Raw genomic sequence first — 21,158 nt, forward strand, 5'->3', positions numbered from 1 at the left:
GCTGTTCGTTTCACGGACGAGGAGTGGGTGTTGCTGGATCCTGACCAGAGAGCTCTGCATAAGGATGTCATGGAGGAGAATCTTGGGATCATGGCCTCTCTTAGTAAGGCTCCTTGTGGGATCGTAATATCTGTATTGAAATTCAAAACTTATCTCTCTGAGATGAACCTAATATATTTTCACATAGCTCAGTATCTCCCCCTACAACACATGAGATTACGACACCTCCCAATAAACATCGAAGAGTAAATTACTCTTTTTCCTATGAATGTTCTTCCTCCAGTTGCGGCTTCTTAAACAATTACCAGGTAAAATGCCATGTAAAATGCCAGCTTCAGAGTTGTTAGGAAAGATAAGTAGCTTCTGTCAGGTTTTGTTTTTGCTCCTGTAAGTTTTTGGTTAACCAAAGAGACGACTGACTTTGGAGATGGGGGGATGCCGTGACTGGACCAAGCAAAATCCATCCCAGAGAAGAGCCAGGCTTATTAAATTTCACATTCCCATAAGTATGTTAGATAATGGCAGACAACAAACGTTGACTTCACATCTGACTTTCTTCAGTTTTTCTTCCACCGCAAGCTTTAATTAGCATCATTACATAATTGGGGGCTCCATTTGTTCCAGAGGCTCAAATCCCTTTTTGTCTCCATTACAGATTGTGATGAATTGGAAATCGAGAGCAAGGGTGACCACAACAAACTTCCCAGAAAGGAGAAGCCACATAAAAATATGGAGTGTGGAGAGAGCTGCAGTCAGAGCTCCCATTCCACTTCCCATGAAGGAACTCATACAGGGGAGAAACCTTATCAGTGTGGAAAATGCAGCCAGGCCTTTAGTAGAAGCACAGATCTACATTCACACCAGAAAATTCACAGTGGGGAGAAAAAATTTAAATGTGAAGAGTGTGGAAAGAGCTTCATTCGCAGATCCTCTCTCACTTCCCATCAGATAACTCATACAGGGGAGAAACCTTATGAGTGTGGAGAATGCAGGAAGGGCTTTGCTAGAAACACAGATTTACGTTTACATCAGAGAATTCACAGTGGGGAGAAACCATATCAGTGTGTGGAATGTGGAAAGAGCTTCAGTACCAGCTCCTATCTCACTTCCCATCAGAGAATTCACAGTGGGGAGAAACCATATCAGTGCGTGGAATGTGGAAAGAGTTTCACCTGGAAGAACACTCTCACTATCCATCAAATAATTCATACAGGGGAGGAACCCTATCACTGCTTGGAATGTGGGAAGAGCTTCAGTAAGAGCTCCTCTTTCACTTCACATCGAAGAATCCATACAGGAGAGAAACCTTATCAGTGTGTGGAATGTGGGAAGAGCTTCGGTAAGAAGGACAGTCTCACATCCCATCAAAGAATTCATACAGGGGAGAAACCCTATCAGTGTGTGGAATGTGGAAAAAGCTTCAATACAAGCTCCTCTCTCACTTCACATCAGAAAATTCATACAGGGGAGAAACCCCATCAGTGTTTGGCATGTGGAAAGAGCTTTAGTCACAGGAGCTCTCTCACTTCCCATCAAAGAGTTCATACTGGGGTGAAACCGTATCAGTGTGTGGAGTGTGGAAAAAGCTTCAGTACGAGCTCCTCTCTCACTTCCCATCACTTAATTCATACAGAGGAGAAGCCATATCAGTGCTTGGATTGTGGAAAGACCTTCAGTCAGAAGGGCAATCTCGCTTCCCATCAAAGAATTCATACAGGGGAGAAACCATATCATTGTGTGGAATGTGGAAAGAGCTTCAGCTGGAAGCAAAATCTTACTTCCCATCAAAGAACTCATATGGGGGAGAATCTGAGAATCCTTTAATTGTGGAGTTGGAGGTGACCCCTAATGTAATCTAGTCCAACCTGCTGCAATGCAGAAATCACAACGAAAGCCTCCATGATGGAGAGCCATCTAATGTCCGCTGGCCTCCAATAAATGAGAGTTCACCACTTTAAAGGGAGTCCACTTCACTGTCTAACAGCTCTTACCATTAAAAAGTTCTAGATACAGGCAGGTAGCCATGTTGGTCTGCCATAGTCGAAACAAAATAAAAAAAAATCCTTCCAGTAGCACCTTAGAGACCAACTAAGTTTGTTATTGGTATGAGCTTTGATGTGCATGCACACTTCTTCAGATACTTCTTCAGACAGGTATCTGAAGAAGTGCGCATGCACATGAAAGCTCATACTATTAAAAAGTTCTTCCTGATGTTTCATTAGAATCTCCTTTGTGGTAACTGGAAGATATTTCTTCAGGTCCTACTCTACGGAGCCACAGAAAACAAGCTCACTCCATCTTCTATGACAGAAGTTATTCAAAGATGGCTCTCATAGCCCCTCTCAGTCTCCTCTTCTCCAGGCTAAACATACCCAACTCCCTCAGCTTCTCCACATAATGCTTGGTTTCTGGACCCTTGATTATTTTGTTAGCTCTCCTCTGCACATGTTCCAGCTTGTCAGTATCCTTATTATTAGTTATTCTTCATTTATTTAATTTCTGCCTTGGTCAGACTACAGCTGGAATATTGTGTCCAATTCTGGGCACCACGATTTAAGAAGGATGTTGACAAGTTGGAACGTGTGCAGAGGAGGACAACCAAGATGATCAAGGGTCTGGGGTCCAAGCCTTGTGAGGAGCAGTTGAAGGAGCTGGATATGTTTAGCCTGGGGACAAAGGAGACTGAGAGGAGATATGAGAGCTATCTTCAAATATCTCAAGGGCTGTCACTTGAAAGGGGGAAGAAGCTTGTTTTCTCCTGTTCTGGAAGGTAGGACTCGAACCCATGGCTTCAACTTACAAGGTAGGAGATTCTGACTAAATATACAGAAAAAACTTTCTGACAGTAAGAATTGTTCTACAGTGGAACAGTCTTCCTCTGGAGGTTGTGGACTCCTTGGAGGTTTTTAAGCAGAGGTTGAATGGGCATCTGTCATGCATGCTTTAGTTTGGACAAGATAATTCTATGATTATTTGATCTTTATATACCATGTAAAAAGCTGTAGGATTCTTAGAGGCTGTTTGCTGCCTTTGCAGCACCAATGTGAGCTCCGTGGGGCCCAAGCCTGGGCAGTGTGTCTGGAGCTCCTGAGCTGCCCAGAGAAGAGAACCCTCTTCTTGGCCTCCCTGAAGTCATCCACAAGAAAGCAGACCAAGACATTAGACACAAACTAGGCTGCAGGAGTTGCAGGAAGGAGGCAAAGAAGGCACCATCCAACCGCCTTAGGGACTCCAGTCTTGATTTGTGTAGGGTTAATTCTACAGCCTTTTCTTCTCCCAAATATGTCCCATAAGACAGCGGGTCCTGAGTTCTACCACTTCTGGAACAAATGTACTGGCTACCAATGAGGTACCAAGCAAAGTTCAAAACAAATAAATCATATTCTGATCATAAATGACTAATACTTTTTAATGCATGCTTTTTATGCAAATAGACAAAAGTATGCCATTTCCCCTTCCAGAAATGCTTAATTGCTAGTTCAATGGACTAAAAATCGATGATTATTGTTGTTATTATCTATTAAATTTATACACTGCCCTCCATCAAAAGACCTGAGGACTGTTTAAAACATAGAACGCATAAAAGGTAGAGCAATTATGCACCATCTCCTATTTCTTTAATCAGGTGACGGTCCTTCTTTTGAAGTAGGAGGTCAAATCTCCACGATTGCTAATAGCATTATTATTATTATTATTACTGTAAATTTATATACCACACTATACGCAAAAGCCTCAGGGCCGTTCACAGAATAAAATCAGAATATAAAACCACAAAATACATAATCAAAATAAAAACAAAAACAAGTCAAAAACCTCCCCAACACATTTCAGAAGGACACTGGATGTCAATCAGCCAAAGGTCTGGTTCAAGAGGAATGTTTTCTCCTGGTGCCGAAATGTCAGGGGCTGGGCAAAGAAGGAATGGTGGAGACCGCCTCCCCAGCCTGACCCTTCCAGGGAGGAGGAGGAGGAAGAAGACGGTTTAGATTTACAACAGGGGTTTGAGGGAGGTCATAGAGGCAGATGAGGCGGAAAGTTGGGAAATAACGGGAGAGGAGGAGGGGGAGGAAGCAGCAGCAGGGGGGTGACACCTGACTGACAAAATGTATTTAGAAAGCATTCCAGACCCTCCATCTCCCAGAACTTGGCGAGCCTTGAAAGTAGGAGAGCAAAGAGCTCAAAGACAGTTTCACTCAGGACAATGTCATTATCCAAAAGGCTGGGATCTATAGCCTCTCTCTGTAAAAAATGAATAAAAAGAGGGTGATAAGAAACATTCCTTTGTCTTTATTCGTTCCTGGGCAACCAGCCGGGAGTCGCTGACATCCGCCTGACACTACAGGTGTATAACGAAGGCTCCAGGCAAAGCTCCCTGGAGAGACCATTCCATAGACAGGGAGCCACTGCAGAGAAGGCCCCAATCTCATGTTGCCACCCTCTGGACTTCTCGAGGAGGCGGCATATGAAGAAGGGCCTCAGAAGATGATCTTAGAGTTCAGGCAGCTTCTGATGTTCCTTTGGAGGCTTCATCAAAACTCTGCCAGATCAAAAGGGATAGAAATTCCTGCTATATATTTTTTTTATAAATAGTGAGCAATGCATGCACGGGCAGGAAGAGGAAGATCTGGGTCCTCCTAAGTTTCACGATACAGAGGGAAGGGAAAGCTGAGTGTAGTCGGACACATGCTATAGACTCCGAGAAGACCAATTTCAAAAAGCTGAAGGAGCTACGGGGTGAGATCCCATGGTCAGAAATACTCCAAGAGAAGAGAGTCCAGGATGGATGGCAGTTTCCCCCAGGAGAAATATGAAAGGCACAAACGCAGGCAATTTCAGCAACAAAGAAAAGTGGGAGGCATCTCAGGGGAGTCACAGAACCACTCTAGTCTGCCTTGGTCAGACCACACCTGGAATACAGTGGTACCTCGGGTTACATACGCTTCAGGTTACATACACTTCAGGTTACACACTCCGCTAACCCAGAAATAATGCTTCAGGTTAAGAACTTTGCTTCAGGATGAGAACAGAAATCTTGCTCTGGCAGCACGGCAGCAGCAGGAGGCCCCATTAGCTAAAGTGGTTCTTCAGGTTAAGAACAGTTTCAGGTTAAGAACGGACCTCCGGAACGAATTAAGTACTTAACCCGAGGTACCATTGTACTGTGTTCAGTTCTGGGTGCCACAATTTAAGTATCCTAAATGCAGCTAAAAATCAACAGGGACATTTCATCTTCACTCCCAGGAGAGGCAGGAACCAGCGTGTCATCATACTCCACCCTCAGCTGTGATCTAGCTGAATGGGAGACATGAGAGACGGCTTGTTTTCTCCTGCTCCCCAGCGTAGGACCCAAACCCATGGCTTCAAGTGGCAAAGAAAAGGTTCTGACTCAACAGCTGGAAAATCTTTCTGAAGGTAAGAAGGTGGTGGAACTCTTCTTCCTTGGAGTTTCAGAGCAGAGGCCATCTGTCAGGGATGCTTTTGCAGATTCCTGCCCTGCAGGGGGTTGGACTAGATGACCCTAGGACCCCCTTCTATCGCTCCCATTCCTGGATTCTAGGATGAGGTTCCTTGCTTCCTGCAAACCCCTTTTCCCTGCAACCTCTTCCTCCAGTTTCTGGCCAAGGGAGGGAGCGGATCACAGACCAACCAAGAGCGTCCCCTCAAAATGAGCATCTCTGGGATTGTGCAATGCAGGAGAGAAAAGGCAGAGAGGACTGAGCAGGGTGGACTCGGCTTTGCAAGGGTTAAAGGGAACTGAGCTGCATTCCTAGAGAGGACAGGAAGTAAAGGGGGCCAGGTCCTCCAGAGGAAAAGCTCCTCCCTCCCCTTCCTGCAAGGGGGGGTTGCTTTCCTCTGCTGCAAATGCTGCATTGCTCTCTTCCACGGGGATCTGGTGAGTCTCTTCTTCCTCCCCCCCAGGAGGGTGCAGTGGGGAGAAGGTGGGGGTCCCAGGGATGCAGGGGAGGGTGGCCCATGTGTGTGGGGGGGAGCCCCCGGGAGCAGGGGGTCCTGCCAGGGAGGGGCGAAATCGCACGAGGTCCGCAACTACAGTACTGTGTATTCTGCATTTGTATAAAGACGCTGCTTACTCCTTTGGGAAGGGCAATCCTCTCCTGGGATGTGATGAGTCTCCTCTCCCCCCCCCCCCAGGAGGGTGCAGTGGGGAGAAGGGGGGGGTCCCAGGGCTGCAGCAGAGGAGGGTGGCTCCTGCGGGGAGGTTTAAAGCAGCCCCACGTGCAATTTGGAAAAAATCCATCTGTTGCAAAGCCAACCCCCCCCCCCACGCCAAGCGCCTGCCTGCTGCTCTGCTTACTCTCCCCTGGAGCAACGCTCCAGTTTAGAGTTTAGAGGCGGGCTGCGATTGGTTGGTTGCTCCCCTTGGGCGGTGCTGCTTTTGCTGTGATTGGTCGCTTGGCCGGTGGGAGGGGGCTGCCCGGGTCATCCTGCGCTCCAGCAGGATCTCTGAAGGCTCTGCGCAGCAGCGCCTGCCAAGTCGCAAGGCGTGCCAGGTCACTTACTCCCGAGTAAGCCCGCTTAAGGCTGAGCTAAAAGCACGTGGCTCCAGAGGCGAAGAAGGTCAGGTGGTACCCGGTGCGGAAAATTTCTTGCCACCCCCCCATTGATTTTTTTCATTTTATTTTTTGCCTGCAAAAATGGTTTTGCGTTATTTCATATTTTCTTGCAAAGGAATGTCGATTCTGGGCCTCTGATAACAAGTAGGCAACTATGGACAGATACTTAAATCTACAGGATGGATTGTGTTATTTTATCTATATTTATTGTTTATTTAATAAAATTTATTTTTTAAAACCTGCAAAGTGGTTTACCAAAAAAAAAAAAAAAACCCACAGCAGTAAAATCAAGAAAAATCAACAATCCTACTTTAAAACATACAAAAGCTAAAATATTAAAACAGATTAAATTTACTTCAACTTCCTAGGCATCTACGTATGCTTGCCTTAAAGAAGAATGCTTTTAGCAGGAGCCCAAAAAGAGTCTAGCAAAGGCACGTGCTTTGTAGCAATAGGCGGGGAGTTCCAAAGTGCAGGTGCTGTCGCAGTAAACAATGCAGTACAGATATTATGCGGAACCTGTAGTAGTGCCTGAAACTACTGAAGGGGAGGTTTTATTTATTGTGATTTCACCATGCTCTGTATTATCTGAAAAGGAAAACATTTATTTAAAAAACAGGACTGCACAGCAGCAATCTAGTCCCATCTTGATCAGTGGGACTTATTCCCGAGCCGACGGTGCGTAAGATGGGCTGCAATCCTATGCGCCCCTTGCATTCAACTTGTACCTAAAGAAGCCTGCACCAGAGAATTGTAGAGTTGGAAGGGACCCCTGAGGGTCATCCAGCCAACCCCCTGGGGCAATGCAGGAATCTCAACTAGACCATCCCTGACCGATGGCCATCAGTCTTCTGTTTTCCCCCTCAGCCAGGACACACAACTGGAGGTGGGGGAAAAGATAAATTTTGACAATGGGGCAGATTTGTCAGCTGTGCGCAGGAACAGCTTGAAGACTTTACACAGAGAGGAACCCCACAGGGGTTTCCCGACATGTAACGTAACAGGCAGGGAGCCAGCTCAGATAGAGAAAAAGACATTGCGAGAGGACAGGACACAGGACAGTGCCAAAGTCCGCCCATTTTATCCTCTTTGGGATCGTGGCTCTAGGGCTCTGGGACCACCCTCCCAAAATATTTACTTGTCTTCAATGTATTGTTACCACTGTTATTCTATAGTACAGATCCTTTTTAAATTAAAACACTTTCTCTAAAATTAAAATGGCAGAAGTAATCAGTAGCATAGATATCAAAGGAAAGGCAAGAGAATACAGTGGTGCCTCGGGTTAAGTACTTAATTTGTTCCGGAGGTCCGTTATTAACCTGAAACTGTTCTTAACCTGAAGCATCCCTTTAGCTAATGGGGCCTCCTGCTGCCACTGCGCCGCCGCCGCACGATTTCTGTTCTCATCCTGAAGCAAAGTTCTTAACCCGAGGTACTGTTTCTGGGTTAGCGGCGTATGTAACCCGAGGTACCACTGTAGTCCCTGATAGATACAAGGGAGACACAGATACACAAGCACACAGAAGTAAATAATCCAGCCTTGGGGAGAGGGATGGGAATGTACAGTTTGCTGTACTTAGCCTTGAGATGGGAGACTGAAAGGGCTTAAAAATAAATAAAAGTTTTGTGTCTAGGAATATTTTTCTGCAGAGAAACCAGATTAGGACTACAAAAGGTTCTGTGAGGAGTAATTTAAGAAATATTGTAAAAATGGAAAGGGAGAAATGATTTGTTAGAAAAGGTAAAGGCAATATTAAGTTAAGAATTGCCGGAGAAATAATCAAGACGGAAGGCTATCAGAGATGCTGAGGGAAGTCCAAACAAGGACATATGTATAATAATTTGTGTGGTATGTCTTAAAAAATTTTGTATGCTAAAAATAATAAAAAATATTATTAAAAAAGTAATATTTTTCTGCAAAACCATCAGACTGGTTGTCAAAAGTGTGAACTTCATAAATAGACCCTATTTAAAGGAATTTGTCAATTAGCCACAGAATAGCTTTGCTGATTTTTTTCTCATCTTCTTTTAATTACGCACCTGTTTTGGGGGGGTCCTACCTTCACGCAGAGGAGACTGGGGGCAAAGGGAGGCCGGCCTGCCGAGCGTCCAGGGCGACGCTGAGCTGCTCCTCCTGGTGCCACGCGTGGACAAAACAGGGCGGCAGCGCTGCCACTGTCCCACGCACTCCACTTTCAGGGCACCACAGTTCAAGAAGGACACTGACAAACTGGAACGTGTCCAGAGGAGGGCAACCAAAATGGTCAAAGGCCTGGAAACGATGCCTTATGAGGAACGGCTAAGGGAGCTGGGCATGTTTCGCCTGGAGAAGAGGAGGTTAAGGGGTGATATGATAGTCATGTTCAAATATATAAAAGGATGTCACATAGAGGAGGGAGAAAGGTTGTTTTCTGCTGCTCCAGAGAAGCGGACACGGAGCAATGGATCCAAACTACAAGAAAGAAGATTCCACCTAAACATTAGGAAGAACTTCCTGACAGTAAGAGCTGTTCGACAGTGGAATTTGCTGCCAAGGAGTGTGGTGGAGTCTCCTTCTTTGGAGGTCTTTAAGCAGAGGCTTGACAACCATATGTCAGGAGTGCTCTGATGGTGTTTCCTGCTTGGCAGGGGGTTGGACTCGATGGCCCTTGTGGTCTCTTCCAACTCTATGATTCTATGATTCTAGGGGCAGCAGAGGCCTTTTCGGAGGAGAAGAGGAGTTTGGATTTGATATCCCGCCTTTCACTCCCTTTAAGGAGTCTCAAAGTGGCTCACATTCTCCTTTCCCTTCCTCTGTGAGGTGAGTGGGGCTGAGAGACTTCAGAGAAGTATGACTAGCCCAAGGTCACCCAGCAGCTGCATGTGGAGGAGCGGGGAATCGAACCCGGTTCCCCAGATTACGAGTCCACCACTCTTAACCACTACACCACACTGGAGGGTTGGGGCCCAAAGTGGGTGACAAAGTGAACAGCCCGGAAAGTCGGCCTAGGTGAAGAAAAGGAGACTAGGCGAATTAGTTTCAGCCTTGCCTTGCCTTCGCTCCGCCTCCAACCCAGCTGGCCAATCGGCTGCAGGCAGGGGGCGGGGTGAAGGCAAGGCAAGGCCTAATCTACTCGGCCTAGTCTCATTTTCGTCACCCGGGCCGGCTTTCCAGGACCCGGGAAGCCCAGCGGAGTATAGGGCAGGAGGATGGATCATAAAAAACTCTTTTGTGTGTGAAAATGCCTGCTCCAAAGGTGTAGCTAAACTAGGGATTATGTAGCTATATCTGAAATTTCCTGCCTGTCAGTTAATAGCTTGAGCCTGCTCCACTGAATGGAAATTTCAGCCTTCACAACATGGGAAAACGGCCAAGGAAACAGCTGTTTCCGTGGAGGAGGGTCAAGATCTTAACTGATACGCATGAAATTTCACATATAGCTATATAATCTCTAGAGTAGTAAGATAAGACCTTTGGAGCAGGCATTAAAAAAAAAAAAGTTTTTTATGAACCGCCCTAGTAGGGCAGTAATTTTTCCTTGTTAATTTGTCACCCCCCTCCATGATGGCACCAGGGGTGGCCTGGCCCCCCCTTTCCTACGCCCCTGCATGGCTCTCTTAATAAGGACTTACGGGGGGAGTTGAAGGCAGGCAAAGAGATTCGCTTTTACTGCGTCCCGTCTTCTTGCTCCCCCCTCCCAGTTAGGGGGAGAGCCTCCCTGCTCAGGGGCAAGTCCTGCGTGGAGAGGAGCGCAGACAGAGAGGAAAGGCGGCTGGAAGGGGCGGGAAAAGAGCACTCGCTCATGAAGTTTGTGCGTTTCTCCTCTGAGGGTATCTCGGTTGGGAAGGGAGTGGGGCAGCAGGAGGCAACTTCGGGGCCGTGTATTCTTGCTTGATTGGGAGAAAAGCAATGACAAACCTAGACAGCATCTTAAAAAGTAGAGACATCACCTTGCCAACAAAGGTCCGTATAGTTAAAGCTATGGTTTTCCCAGTAGTGATGTATGGAAGTGAGAGCTGGACCATAAAGAAGGCTGATCGCCAAAGAATGGATGCTTTTGAATTATGGTGCTGGAGGAGACTCTTGAGAGTTCCATGGACTGCAAGAAGATCAAACCTCTCCATTCTGAAGGAAATCATGTCTGAGTGCTCACTGGAAGGAAAGATCGTGAAGCTGAGGCTCCAATACTTTGGCCACCTCATGAGAAGAGAAGACTCCCTGGAAAAGACCCTGATGTTGGGAAAGATGGAGGGCACAAGGAGAAGGGGACGACAGAGGATGAGATGGTTGGATGGTGTTCTTGAAGCTACCAGCATGAGTTTGATCAAACTGCGGGAGGCAGTGGAGGACAGAAGTGCCTGGCGTGCTCTGGTCCAGGGGGTCATGAAGAGTCGGACACGACTAAACGACTAAACAACAACAGCAACAATTCTTGCTTGAAAGGATCTTGAGCTCTCCCTCTCCCAGGGTTGAACTTCTTGAGGGTCTTCTGAGCACTTTTGGGAGGCTTTTGATTAAGATATCCTGCCTCGTCTTCTTTGCTTCTCTTCACATTCTTCTAAAAACTTAGGAGTGCTTAACAAAACATCTTTCTATTCACCAGATGCTGTTTAAACTGAATTCCACAGCCCTCTACTTACATCTGCTGGTGAGTTTCTTGGCTTGTCCCAGCCCCCCCCCCCTTTCCAGTCTGGAGCTGCGCTAGGTGCTTTTAAAATGTGTGGCGGAAGGGGGTGGGATGATTGAGTTGCTCTTGTTTTTATTTCTATTTTCATTATGTGTTATGTGTTTTTATATTGTGTTTTCATGCTGTGAAACACCCAGTCGTGTGCATATTTATAGCATTCAACTGTTCTTTCCTGCCCCGTGTGTGTGTGTATTCACACACATACACACATCTACTCATATCTTCCTTCCTTTCAGAAGTTTGAAAGCCATTGTGATGTAGTGGTTAGAGGCCTGGGGGAGAACCAGCTTCAAATTGCCACTCTTACTTAAAACTCACTGCTGTGGTTTAGGGGGAAGCCACTTTTCCCCAGCCTAACCCACCTCACAGGGCTGTTGTGAGAGTTAAAGTGAGGGCAGAGGAGAAGAACCACATAGATTGCCTTGAGCTCCTTGGAGACAGGTGGGACAAAAACGGAATGATGGGTGGATGGATAATGCTGGGATAACGGTCTATGTTTCATAACCCCATCTTCCGGACCATGAAGTCCCATGGATTTATGAAAGCCTACATTTGCATAGCTTTCAAACTTGTGAGTTCAAGAGCTATTTCCTTATATGTAATTTGGGAGCTGCAGCTGTTTGGTGCAATAGGTGCACACGGTACCTTTGGATGTTCTAACACAGATAACATCTGGTTTCGTTGTGCCATCAGGGAACTATTAGGTACAGTCCTATCCATGCAGAAAATGCTGAGCTTTTCATGCTCTGCTATGAACTTTAACAAGAACTGTGTGATGATAATAATAATAATAATAATAATAATAATTATTATTATTATTATTATTATTATTATTATTATTTATACCCCACACATCTGGCTGAGTTTCCCCAGCCACTCTGGGCGGCTCCCAATCAAGTGTTAAAAACAGTACAGCGTTACATATTTAAAACTTCCCTGAACAGGGCTGCCTTAAGATGTCTTCTGAATGTCAGGTAGTTGTTTATCTCTTTGACATCTGATGGGAGGGCGTTCCACAGGGCGGGCGCCACTACCGAGAAGGCCCTCTGTCTGGTTCCCTGTAGCCTTGTGTGAGGACAAGACTCACCTGTGTGACATTTTGCGAATCAACACCACTGCCTTTGAACCAGATCTAGCCTATGTGCTGCAGTCCAGATCTCAATTTCACCCTTCACATTAGTGCAAGCAAGTTTCCGCCCTCAATTGAGATGCATACATTGTAAAATCTCGGTTAATGTCAGTTGGTTTAAATACATTTGGACACAACATGTATCCTTGGTGCTATGTTCCTGTTCATATTTTTAAACTAAAAAGTTGACAGACAACCTTTATTAGCAATAATATGTAATGTACTTTACAATGTTCCTGACATATATTTCAGCTTCCTGGATTTTTTTTTTCCATCTGACATTCAGATATGAAAGGCAGAGTGATTTAACACCTGTTTAGATTTGTCATCCATGTGACGAAATGAAAAGTATGTCGTTTGCAATAAACTTTACTTAAAATAGTTAATTTGCATTTAATTTGCATTTAATTTTGATGGTTCAAAGAACTTCAGACAAAATGGTCAGTCCTCACACATGTTCACTTCATCAAATTTAGCCCTCTTTGAAAAAAGTTTGGGCTCTATTGCAAATGCTGCCTTGCACTCTTCCACAGGAATCTGGTGAGTCTCTTCTTCCTCCCCCCAAGGGTGAAGTGGGGAGAAGGTGGGGGTCCCACGGCTGCAGGGGTCCCACCCCAGTAACCCCCCTCTCCTGCATTCAATTGTCTGAAGATTTGGCATGGTACCTTCCTGGGCAGAGTCTGGGCTGTGGTACAGTCCTATCCTCGTTCTTAGCAAGACTCATACACACTTGCTCAGGGAACCATTTCTTCTCCTTATTGTGTATCAGCATTATAACAGACCAATGTATTTGCTGTTTAGGATTTGCTAGCTCCTCTCATTAGCACAGACATAACTTGGCAGAAGACAAAAGGGTTCCTTCTGATCTCTCAGAGGCTTCCTGAGAGCACAGATGGATGAGCGAGACTCAGCTGGCTCTGAAGCAGAAAGAGGCCATGTCATCCAAACTGGGAACAGTGGGGGATTCTGGGAAAACTCTGTGCAGAAGATCCTGGGTGAGGAGGACACCCTCTGCTCAGAGGTGCAGAGCCAGCAGTTGAGGCAGTTCTGCTGCCTGGAGGCCAAAGGACCCCGAGAGATTTGCAGCCGACTCTACCACTTTGACTGTCAGTGGCTGAAGCCAGAAAGGCACACGAAAGCTGAGATGCTGGACCTGGTGATTCTGGAGCAGTTCCTGGCTGTCCTTCCCCTGGAGATGGAGAGCTGGGTGAGGGACTGTGGAGCAGAGACCAGTTCCCAGGCGGTGGCCCTGGCCGAAGGTTTCCTCCTGAGTCAGGCAGAGGAGAGAAAGCAGGAAGAGAGAAAGCAGGTGAGAGAGGCTTTCCTCAGGATCCTTCCAAGGGGCTCCAAACAGGATGCAGAACATCCAAAAATGCTCTCCTCATGGCCCATCCTTTTTCTGGGAAGGCATCCATGGGATGAGATCTAACACCCTTAATAATTTTGGCTTTGCCATTCTCTGTTAATATTTCTCACCATTCATTCTCTGTTTTGAATCCTTGTTGCTCTTTCAGGAAAAGGATCTCTTTGAAGAAATGAACACGAATTCCTGTGAGACAGAGAGGCCTCCGTTGGACACCAGAGAGAGGCTACTGGGTAAGGAGGAAGGTGGTTTTTCTCCATTTGGTCCCATTCTGTTGGTTTTCTAAATCATCTGTGGGGTGCTTTCATCTTTTGTTGGGGGAGATAGTTGGGACCAAGAGCCCAGAGTAGGGGAGATATATTTTTTCTCACAACTAAGATCTGAAATTCGCCCAAACATCCAAATGCACTCAGCAGGCAAAGTGTTCTCAAAGTCCCATCTGTTGTTGCAGATGCACTGCACTCTGGGCATCCAACTTTTTTTTCTCTGGCAGGTGACAGAACGATGATGGCAAGACCTCTGCATCCATCTTTTCATGGGGACAGAATGGAAGCAGTGGCTGTGGAACCAGATCAGGTCAGGGGAAGCTGCCTTGTGGGGACAGAGGCCAAGGGCTGGAACGATGCCGTAGCTCAAGGAGTGGTGGTGAACAACAGTGTTGTCTCAGAGGAGGACATTTCCCTTTTTCTTTTAGGGTCCTGTGTGCTTTGAAGATGTCGCAGTTTGTTTCACAGATGAGGAGTGGGAGTTGCTGGATCCTGACCAGAGAGCTCTGCATAAGGATGTCATGGAGGAGAATCGTGGGATCATTGCCTCTCTTGGTAAGGCTCCCAGTGGAATCATAATATCTGTTTTTAAATTCAAAACAGGTCTCTGTGATGAACCTCATATTTTCACAGAACTCAACAGTGCCCCCTTAAAACATCTGGGATTACAATAGTCCCACAATAAGCCCAATGCAAAAATCCTGAGGATCCATGTGGATCCATGCTTTGTAACCACGTTTTTGCACCACTGCGGCCCCAGGCAAGTGGGTGCGTGATTTTTTTGGTGCAAGATGTAGCCATGGAAATGCTATGTGATCTGATGGTGAATTTGGGGTGACCCAGTGCAAAAATCCTGAGGATCCATGTGGATCCATGCTTTGTAACCACGTTTTAAGTGGGGAGGGAAGGAAAAGCACTCAAGGGACAAGGAGCACGCATGGGGTGTGTGGAGAAGGATGCTGCTAATAAAGCTGTTTAGCGAGCTGAGTGGGGAGGAGAGAGGGACAGAGAGCCTGCTTGCTTTAAAGGAGCCAACCGGACAGGAGCCGCTTACACTCATGTAAGCGGCTCCTCTCCTCTCCCGCTTTGCTCCTTTAAAGCAAGCAGGCTCTCTGTCCCTCTCTCCTCCCCACTCAGCGGCTCTTCTCCCGCTTTGCTGTTTCAAAGCGAGCCACGGAGGAGGGAAGGAAGGGGAACCATGGATCCTCTGCTCACGACTGCAGCAGACCCCCCCCCCCGCCACCCGTAGGCATGCGCTCCATAACACGCACAGACATTTCCCCTTACTTTCTAGGAGGAAAAAAGTGAGTGTTATGGTGCAAAAAATACGGTACTTTTCTTCTGTGAATGTTCTTCCTCCACCTTCTTAAAACAAGGATCAGCCTGGTCTGAACTGTCCAGGCCATTTTAACTGTAAACTTCAGAGTTGTTGCGAAGTTGAAGTAGCTTCTGTCAGGTTTTCTGTTTTTCTTTTTGCTCCTGTCAGTCTTTGGTTGACCAAGGAGAAAACTTGCATTGGAAATGGAGGGGATTCCATGATTTAGCCAAGCAAAATCCATTCGAGGGAATAGTTAGGCTTTTTGCATCACAGGTTGCACTAAGGGTGTCAGTGGCTCCCTGCTAATAAATGCACCCAACCCTTTAGTAAAAACATCGATCTAACCCACTTGTGTTATGTTGGGATTTTTTTGCCTATGTGGTATTTGATGCAGCTTCTCACAAAGCAATTAAGAAGTTGGCCGAAGGCCAAGAAGACTGAGCAGAGGGAGTTGTTCTGCCTACAGATATGGGGCCTTGGATACAGCTCTGCTATTGGTTGAGGTCTCTACTTAGGCATGATGACTCATGACCTTCCTTGGTTGGTTGGTTGGTTGGTTGGTTGAACAGTGTGTGTTCTGAGAGTCGTTTGGAGTTTGTTAAGTGAGAGAGTTAAGATCCGTATCCTGTATATAGTAACTTGTGAATCTGCTGTAAGTAATAAACACCTATAAGTAACCAAGTTACGGGCAGCAGCGTCTTGTTCCTGCTTCATCCTACATGCCTGCAACTGATTGCTTCTGGAAGTCTGTGTATGCACTGCTATATTTAACTTGGTCTGGCTAAGATCCTGCAACAGGTTAAGGTTGCGAAACTTCAATATGTTATTTCTCTAATACCAGTGTTAACAAGTTCTAGATTCAGGTAGGTAGCCGTGTTGGTCTGACACAGTCGAAATATATTTTAAAAATTGTAAAGTAGCACCTTAGAGACCAACGGAGTTTGTTCTTCATATAAGCTTTTGTGTGAATGCACCATTAATTTCTCCCTGAGGCTATAATCCATTTCTCTCCTCATTGCAGATAGTGATGGACTGAAAATGAAGAACAAGGGTGACCATGACAAAATCCCCACAATGGAGTCGTATAAATATATTGAAAATGGAAAAAGTTCCCATTCCACTTCCCATCCAAGAAATCTCCTTGGGAAGAAAACATATCAGGGTGTGGAATGTGGAAAGAGCTTCTGTCAAAGTGACCATCTCACTTCCCATGCAATAATTCATACAGGGGAGAAACCCTATCAGTGCTTAGAATGTGGAAAGAGCTTTAGTAAGAGCAAGCATCTCACTGCCCATCAAATAATTCATACAGGGGAGAGACCGTATCAGTGTGTGGAATGTGGAAAGAACTTCCGTCGGAGCACCGATCTCATTTCCCATCAAAGAATTCATACAGGGGAGAAACCCTATCAGTGTGTGGAATGTGGAAAGAGATTCCGTTGGAGCACTGATCTCACTACCCATCAAAGAATTCATACAGGGGAGAAACCCTATCAATGTGTGGAATGTGGAAAGAGATTCAGTAGGAGCTCCTCTCTCACTTCCCATCAAAGAATTCATACAGGGGAGAAACCCTATCAGTGTGTGGAATGTGGAAAGAGCTTCAGGTATATTTCCCATCTCTATACCCATCAAAGAATTCATAAAGGGGAGAAACCCTATCAGTGCGTGGAATGTGGAAAGAGCTTCAGTCAGAGTGCCAGTCTCACTTCCCATCAAAGAATTCATAAAGGGGAGAAACCCTATCAGTGTGTGGAATGTGGAAAGAGCTTCATTGATAGCTCCTCTCTCACTTCCCATCAAAGAATTCATACGAAGTGTGGGAAAACACAGGTAGAACAGGTTAACGCCATGTACTGGTAGGATGTGAAATCATATTCTGCCTTTAAGAAAAGAATAAAGTGACATTTATAGGGACAAATAAGGAACGTCAGATGTTAAAAATAAAAAGTTAAAACAAATAGAATATGGCTACAAAAAAAGAAGTGTTAACAGTGGTGATAACAACACAAGCTCAACAGAGAAGGTCCATGCAGGATCCTGAACCTATAATGTTAATTGCAGAAATGCTGGCTGAAATAAAGAGAGACTTAAAAGATAATTCAAAAAATTTAGACTGTATAGAAACTAAGATAGAGCAAAACATGAAATCAGTGGGAGTCTTGTTGGGCCAAATTAGTGACTTAGGGAAAATAGTCCAAGAGTTAAACATCAAGACAAAAGGCTTAGAAGGCACTTTGGAAAAAAAAAACACAAACAGAGGTTAAAGAACTGAAGAGAGGCCAAGAGAAGACAAAGCTGGAAGCGGCAGAATTGAGTAAATTACAGGAAGTGACCTGGGACTCTATGGCGGTAATGGAAATGCATCAGAAGCAATTAAATTTGAAATTTGGGGGATCCCTGAAACAAAGGGAGAGGATATTAGAAAGAAAATCATAGAAACACTCGCAAACTGGTTACAGATACACGAAGAAGTAATTTTTACAACTGACAAGCTCTTCAGAATTAAATCAAGCTTCACAAAAGCCAAAAAATGGCCAGGTGACTGTTTGGTGACTTTTAATTCATGAGGAATGACAGAGAAAATATTACAGGTGAATGTGAAAAAAAGATTACATTTTGGAGATGAAAATATACTTTTGAAGGAGATCCCAGTGAGATTGCTGGAAAAAAAGAAGCAGTTACAAGTTCCTGGCTGATGCACTGAGAAACAATAAAGTACCTTACTGATGGGAATTACTGGAGGGGGGTTTCATTTTCATATACAGTGGTACCTCGAGTTACAAATGCATAAGGTTACAAACTCTGCTAACCTGAGTTACCTTGAGTTGAGAACTTAGCCCCAGGATGAGAACAGAAATTGTTTGACGGCAGCGCAGCAGCAGCAAGAGGCCCCATTAGCGAAAGCAAGCCTTTAGTTAAGAACAGTTTCAATACTGGAATATAATTTATCTAAAACCCAGGGAAGTATGAGGAGATGGTATCTTAATATATGATTTTTAAATGAAAATGAAAAACATTTCAATATATAACCCAAGAAACGCAAATATATTTTTTAAATAACTCCAAATCTTCAACATCAAGACTGATGGAATGGGAAGGATATAAAACTTACATCAGAGGGAATATTATATCCTTCTCGGCCAACAAGGCCAAGCTGCAAAGATTAAAAGAAAATAATCTAAAAATTTCTTTAAAAACACTATGGGGCGATATGGCAAAAAACTCATCTAAGGTTACATATGAAAGAATACAACAACAAACATTAGAACTGAATAATATACTAGCTCAAAAAATTGAGTTCAGACTACTAAATCTAAGACAAATATATTGGGAACAGGGAGAAAGACTGACAAAAATTCTAGCTAATCGTCTAAAACAAAAGAAAGCGAACCAAATAATACCTTTAAACAGAAATGAAAATAACCGCAGCGACCTCATCAATTGATATCAATAATGATTTTTTTTTAATTCTACAAAAAATTATATGAAGGGCCAGAAAATATATTAGAGGATGAGGTGGAGAATTTCTTTCAAGATATTAAAATACCAACTATTGAAGAATATCAAAAAGATATGCTATCAGCACCCCTAAATATATCAGATATTGAGAATGTAATAGAAACAATGGGGAATGGGAAATCACCTGGACCAGACGGTCTTCCTATAGAATGGTATAAAATATTCAAAATCTACTAGTCCTCAGACTTCTAGAAGTCTATGAGGAAATAGCTCAGAAAGGTATATCTGCTGCAACATTCAATGAAGCTTTAATAATAATTATACCAAAACTTAACAAAGACCCTACTAAATGTGCAAATTATAGACCAATATCATTAATGAATGTTGATGCAAAGATTTTGAATGCAATATTGGCTGCAAAATTACAAAAAGTTATTCAAAACTTGATTCCTAATAATCAAACAGGTTTTATAAAAACAAGACAAGCTACAGATAATATCAGATTAACAATAGATTTGATAAATTTAAACAAAGATTAAGAGGAGTTTATGATATTGTCATTAGATGCAGAAAAGGCTTTTGACAGAATATATAAAGAATTCATAGGGTTTGTGTTGCGTAAATTTTGTTTCCCTATAGAATACTGTAATTGGATTAAAATGATTTATAAAAACCCGTCCCGGATTGTTACAAATGGAAGAATTTTGAATTTGATTAGTTTAAATTGAGGAATGAGACAAGGATGTCCTCTTTCTCCATTATTATTTAATCTCTGCCTGGAACCATTAACAAGAGCAATAATTCAGGATGAGCATATCAAGGGTGTAAAGCACAACAAAGATAATTACAAAATTGTATTATTTGCAGACGATATCCTTTTATTTATTACAAAACCAGAAGATAGAATTCCGAAAATTATGGAGAAAATAAAAACCTTTGGCAGAAAATTGGGATATTCCATAAATTGGACAAAATCAGAGATTTTACTGATAGGGCCAAGGGCTGCATTGTATAGAAACCATCAGTTTCGGATGTGCAAAGACTTTATGAAATACTTGGGTATAATGATTTCATTAGATATAGATCAAATTGTAAAATTAAATTTGAATAAAATTATAAATGAAATTTCTTTTGATATTGAAAGGTGGGGACCTCTAAACCTCTCCCTTTGGGAAAAGGTTAAAAGTCCTCAAAACTGCCCTGTCCGCTTATCCATCTCTTCGTATTCCATCAACTTTCAACTTAATTTGCCACTCCCTCTTCATTGGAATTTGGTTTCCTTTCCAGTTTTGTGCTAACAATATTGTCGCTGCTGTGGTGGCGCACATGAAGTAACTTCTTCAGAACTTGGGTATCTCATCCTCAAGGATTCCTAAGAGAAAAGCTTATGGCTTTTTAGGAAATGTTAATTTAAACATATTTTTTAACTCATTGTAAATTGTATCCCAGAATTCTCTCTCTTTTTTTTTACACTCCATGCATGATACATTGTCCCGAATGCTATGTTACATTTCCAACACAAATATGAATTATTTTTATACATCAGTGCCATTTTATTAGGTGTTACATACCAGCATTAAAGATTTTCATATAATTTTCTTTGAGGGTATAGGATGCCTTGAATTTGAGATCTTCCTTCCACAGTTTCTTCCATGCTGAAAGTATACAGGATGAAAGCATGGCTTTCTCAAAAACAAGGAAAGCCAGAGAAATCTCGCTTCCCCTTTTTTTGGATGGAGTTACAAACTTTGTTGATCAGGGGACTGCTGTGGAAATAGTGCATCTTGATTTCAGTAAGGCTTTTGACAAAGTCCCCTTTGACATTTATGTGAGGAAGCTGGTAAAAATGTGGGCTGAATGAGGTAACTGTTAGGTGGACCAAACCTGAACAGTCCTCCTTCATGGTTCTTCATCATCCTGGGGAAAAGTGGCAAGAGGGGTGCTGCAGGGTTCTGTCCTGGGCTTGTTGTTCAACGTCTTTATAAATGACTTGAATGAAGGAACTGAGGGGCTGCTCATCACATCTGCAGACAACACCAAACGGGGAGCGGAGACCAATGTGGCAGAAGACAGAATCAGATCAAGGGCAGGAATAGTACCACTTTCTTTTGCCTTGGTCAGACCCCAGCTAGAATAAATACTGTGTTCAATTCTGGGCACCACAATTTAAGTATTTTAAATTTTGTTTGCTGGGGGAAATCAATAAGGTGGGGGAACATAATCCATATTCCTTTTATAACACTTGGCCAATGTTTATTAAATACATGAATTGTTAAGACTGTTGCAGGAATCCACCCAGCACTCAAGGGAAAATGAATCATGATCTTTTAGAGTAATCAAATGAAACTTTAACACATGGCAGGATGAAAGTCTTCAATTTC

The 21,158-nt window shown here is 43.9% G+C and overlaps 1 protein-coding gene across 4 annotated transcripts; it reads left to right on the forward strand.

Moving 5' to 3' along the window:
- The first annotated feature begins 5,067 nt into the window (after positions 1-5,067).
- LOC310760787 (uncharacterized protein) lies at positions 5,068-19,450 on the forward strand. Of its 4 annotated transcripts, XR_014547119.1 has the most exons (9): positions 6,425-6,576; positions 11,156-11,200; positions 12,845-12,908; positions 13,242-13,677; positions 13,883-13,964; positions 14,225-14,307; positions 14,426-14,552; positions 16,337-18,746; positions 19,264-19,450. XR_014547119.1 is itself a non-coding variant. In XM_083609950.1 (7 exons), exons 3-7 carry the CDS (start codon positions 13,261-13,263, stop codon positions 17,176-17,178), a joined length of 1,551 nt encoding a protein of 516 aa, XP_083466076.1. In that variant the 5' UTR covers positions 5,068-5,893; positions 11,156-11,200; positions 13,242-13,260; the 3' UTR covers positions 17,179-19,450. The 4 variants fall into 4 exon arrangements, 1 of the variants encoding a protein (XP_083466076.1); XR_014547118.1 differs by lacking the exons at positions 6,425-6,576; positions 12,845-12,908 and adding an exon at positions 5,068-5,893; XR_014547120.1 differs by lacking the exon at positions 12,845-12,908 and having other exon boundaries at positions 6,426-6,576.
- The last annotated feature ends 1,708 nt before the right edge of the window (positions 19,451-21,158 follow it).

This window comes from Podarcis filfolensis (assembly GCF_964270895.1).
Source record: "Podarcis filfolensis genome assembly, chromosome: 4".
NCBI classification, from domain to species: Eukaryota; Metazoa; Chordata; class Lepidosauria; order Squamata; family Lacertidae; genus Podarcis; species Podarcis filfolensis.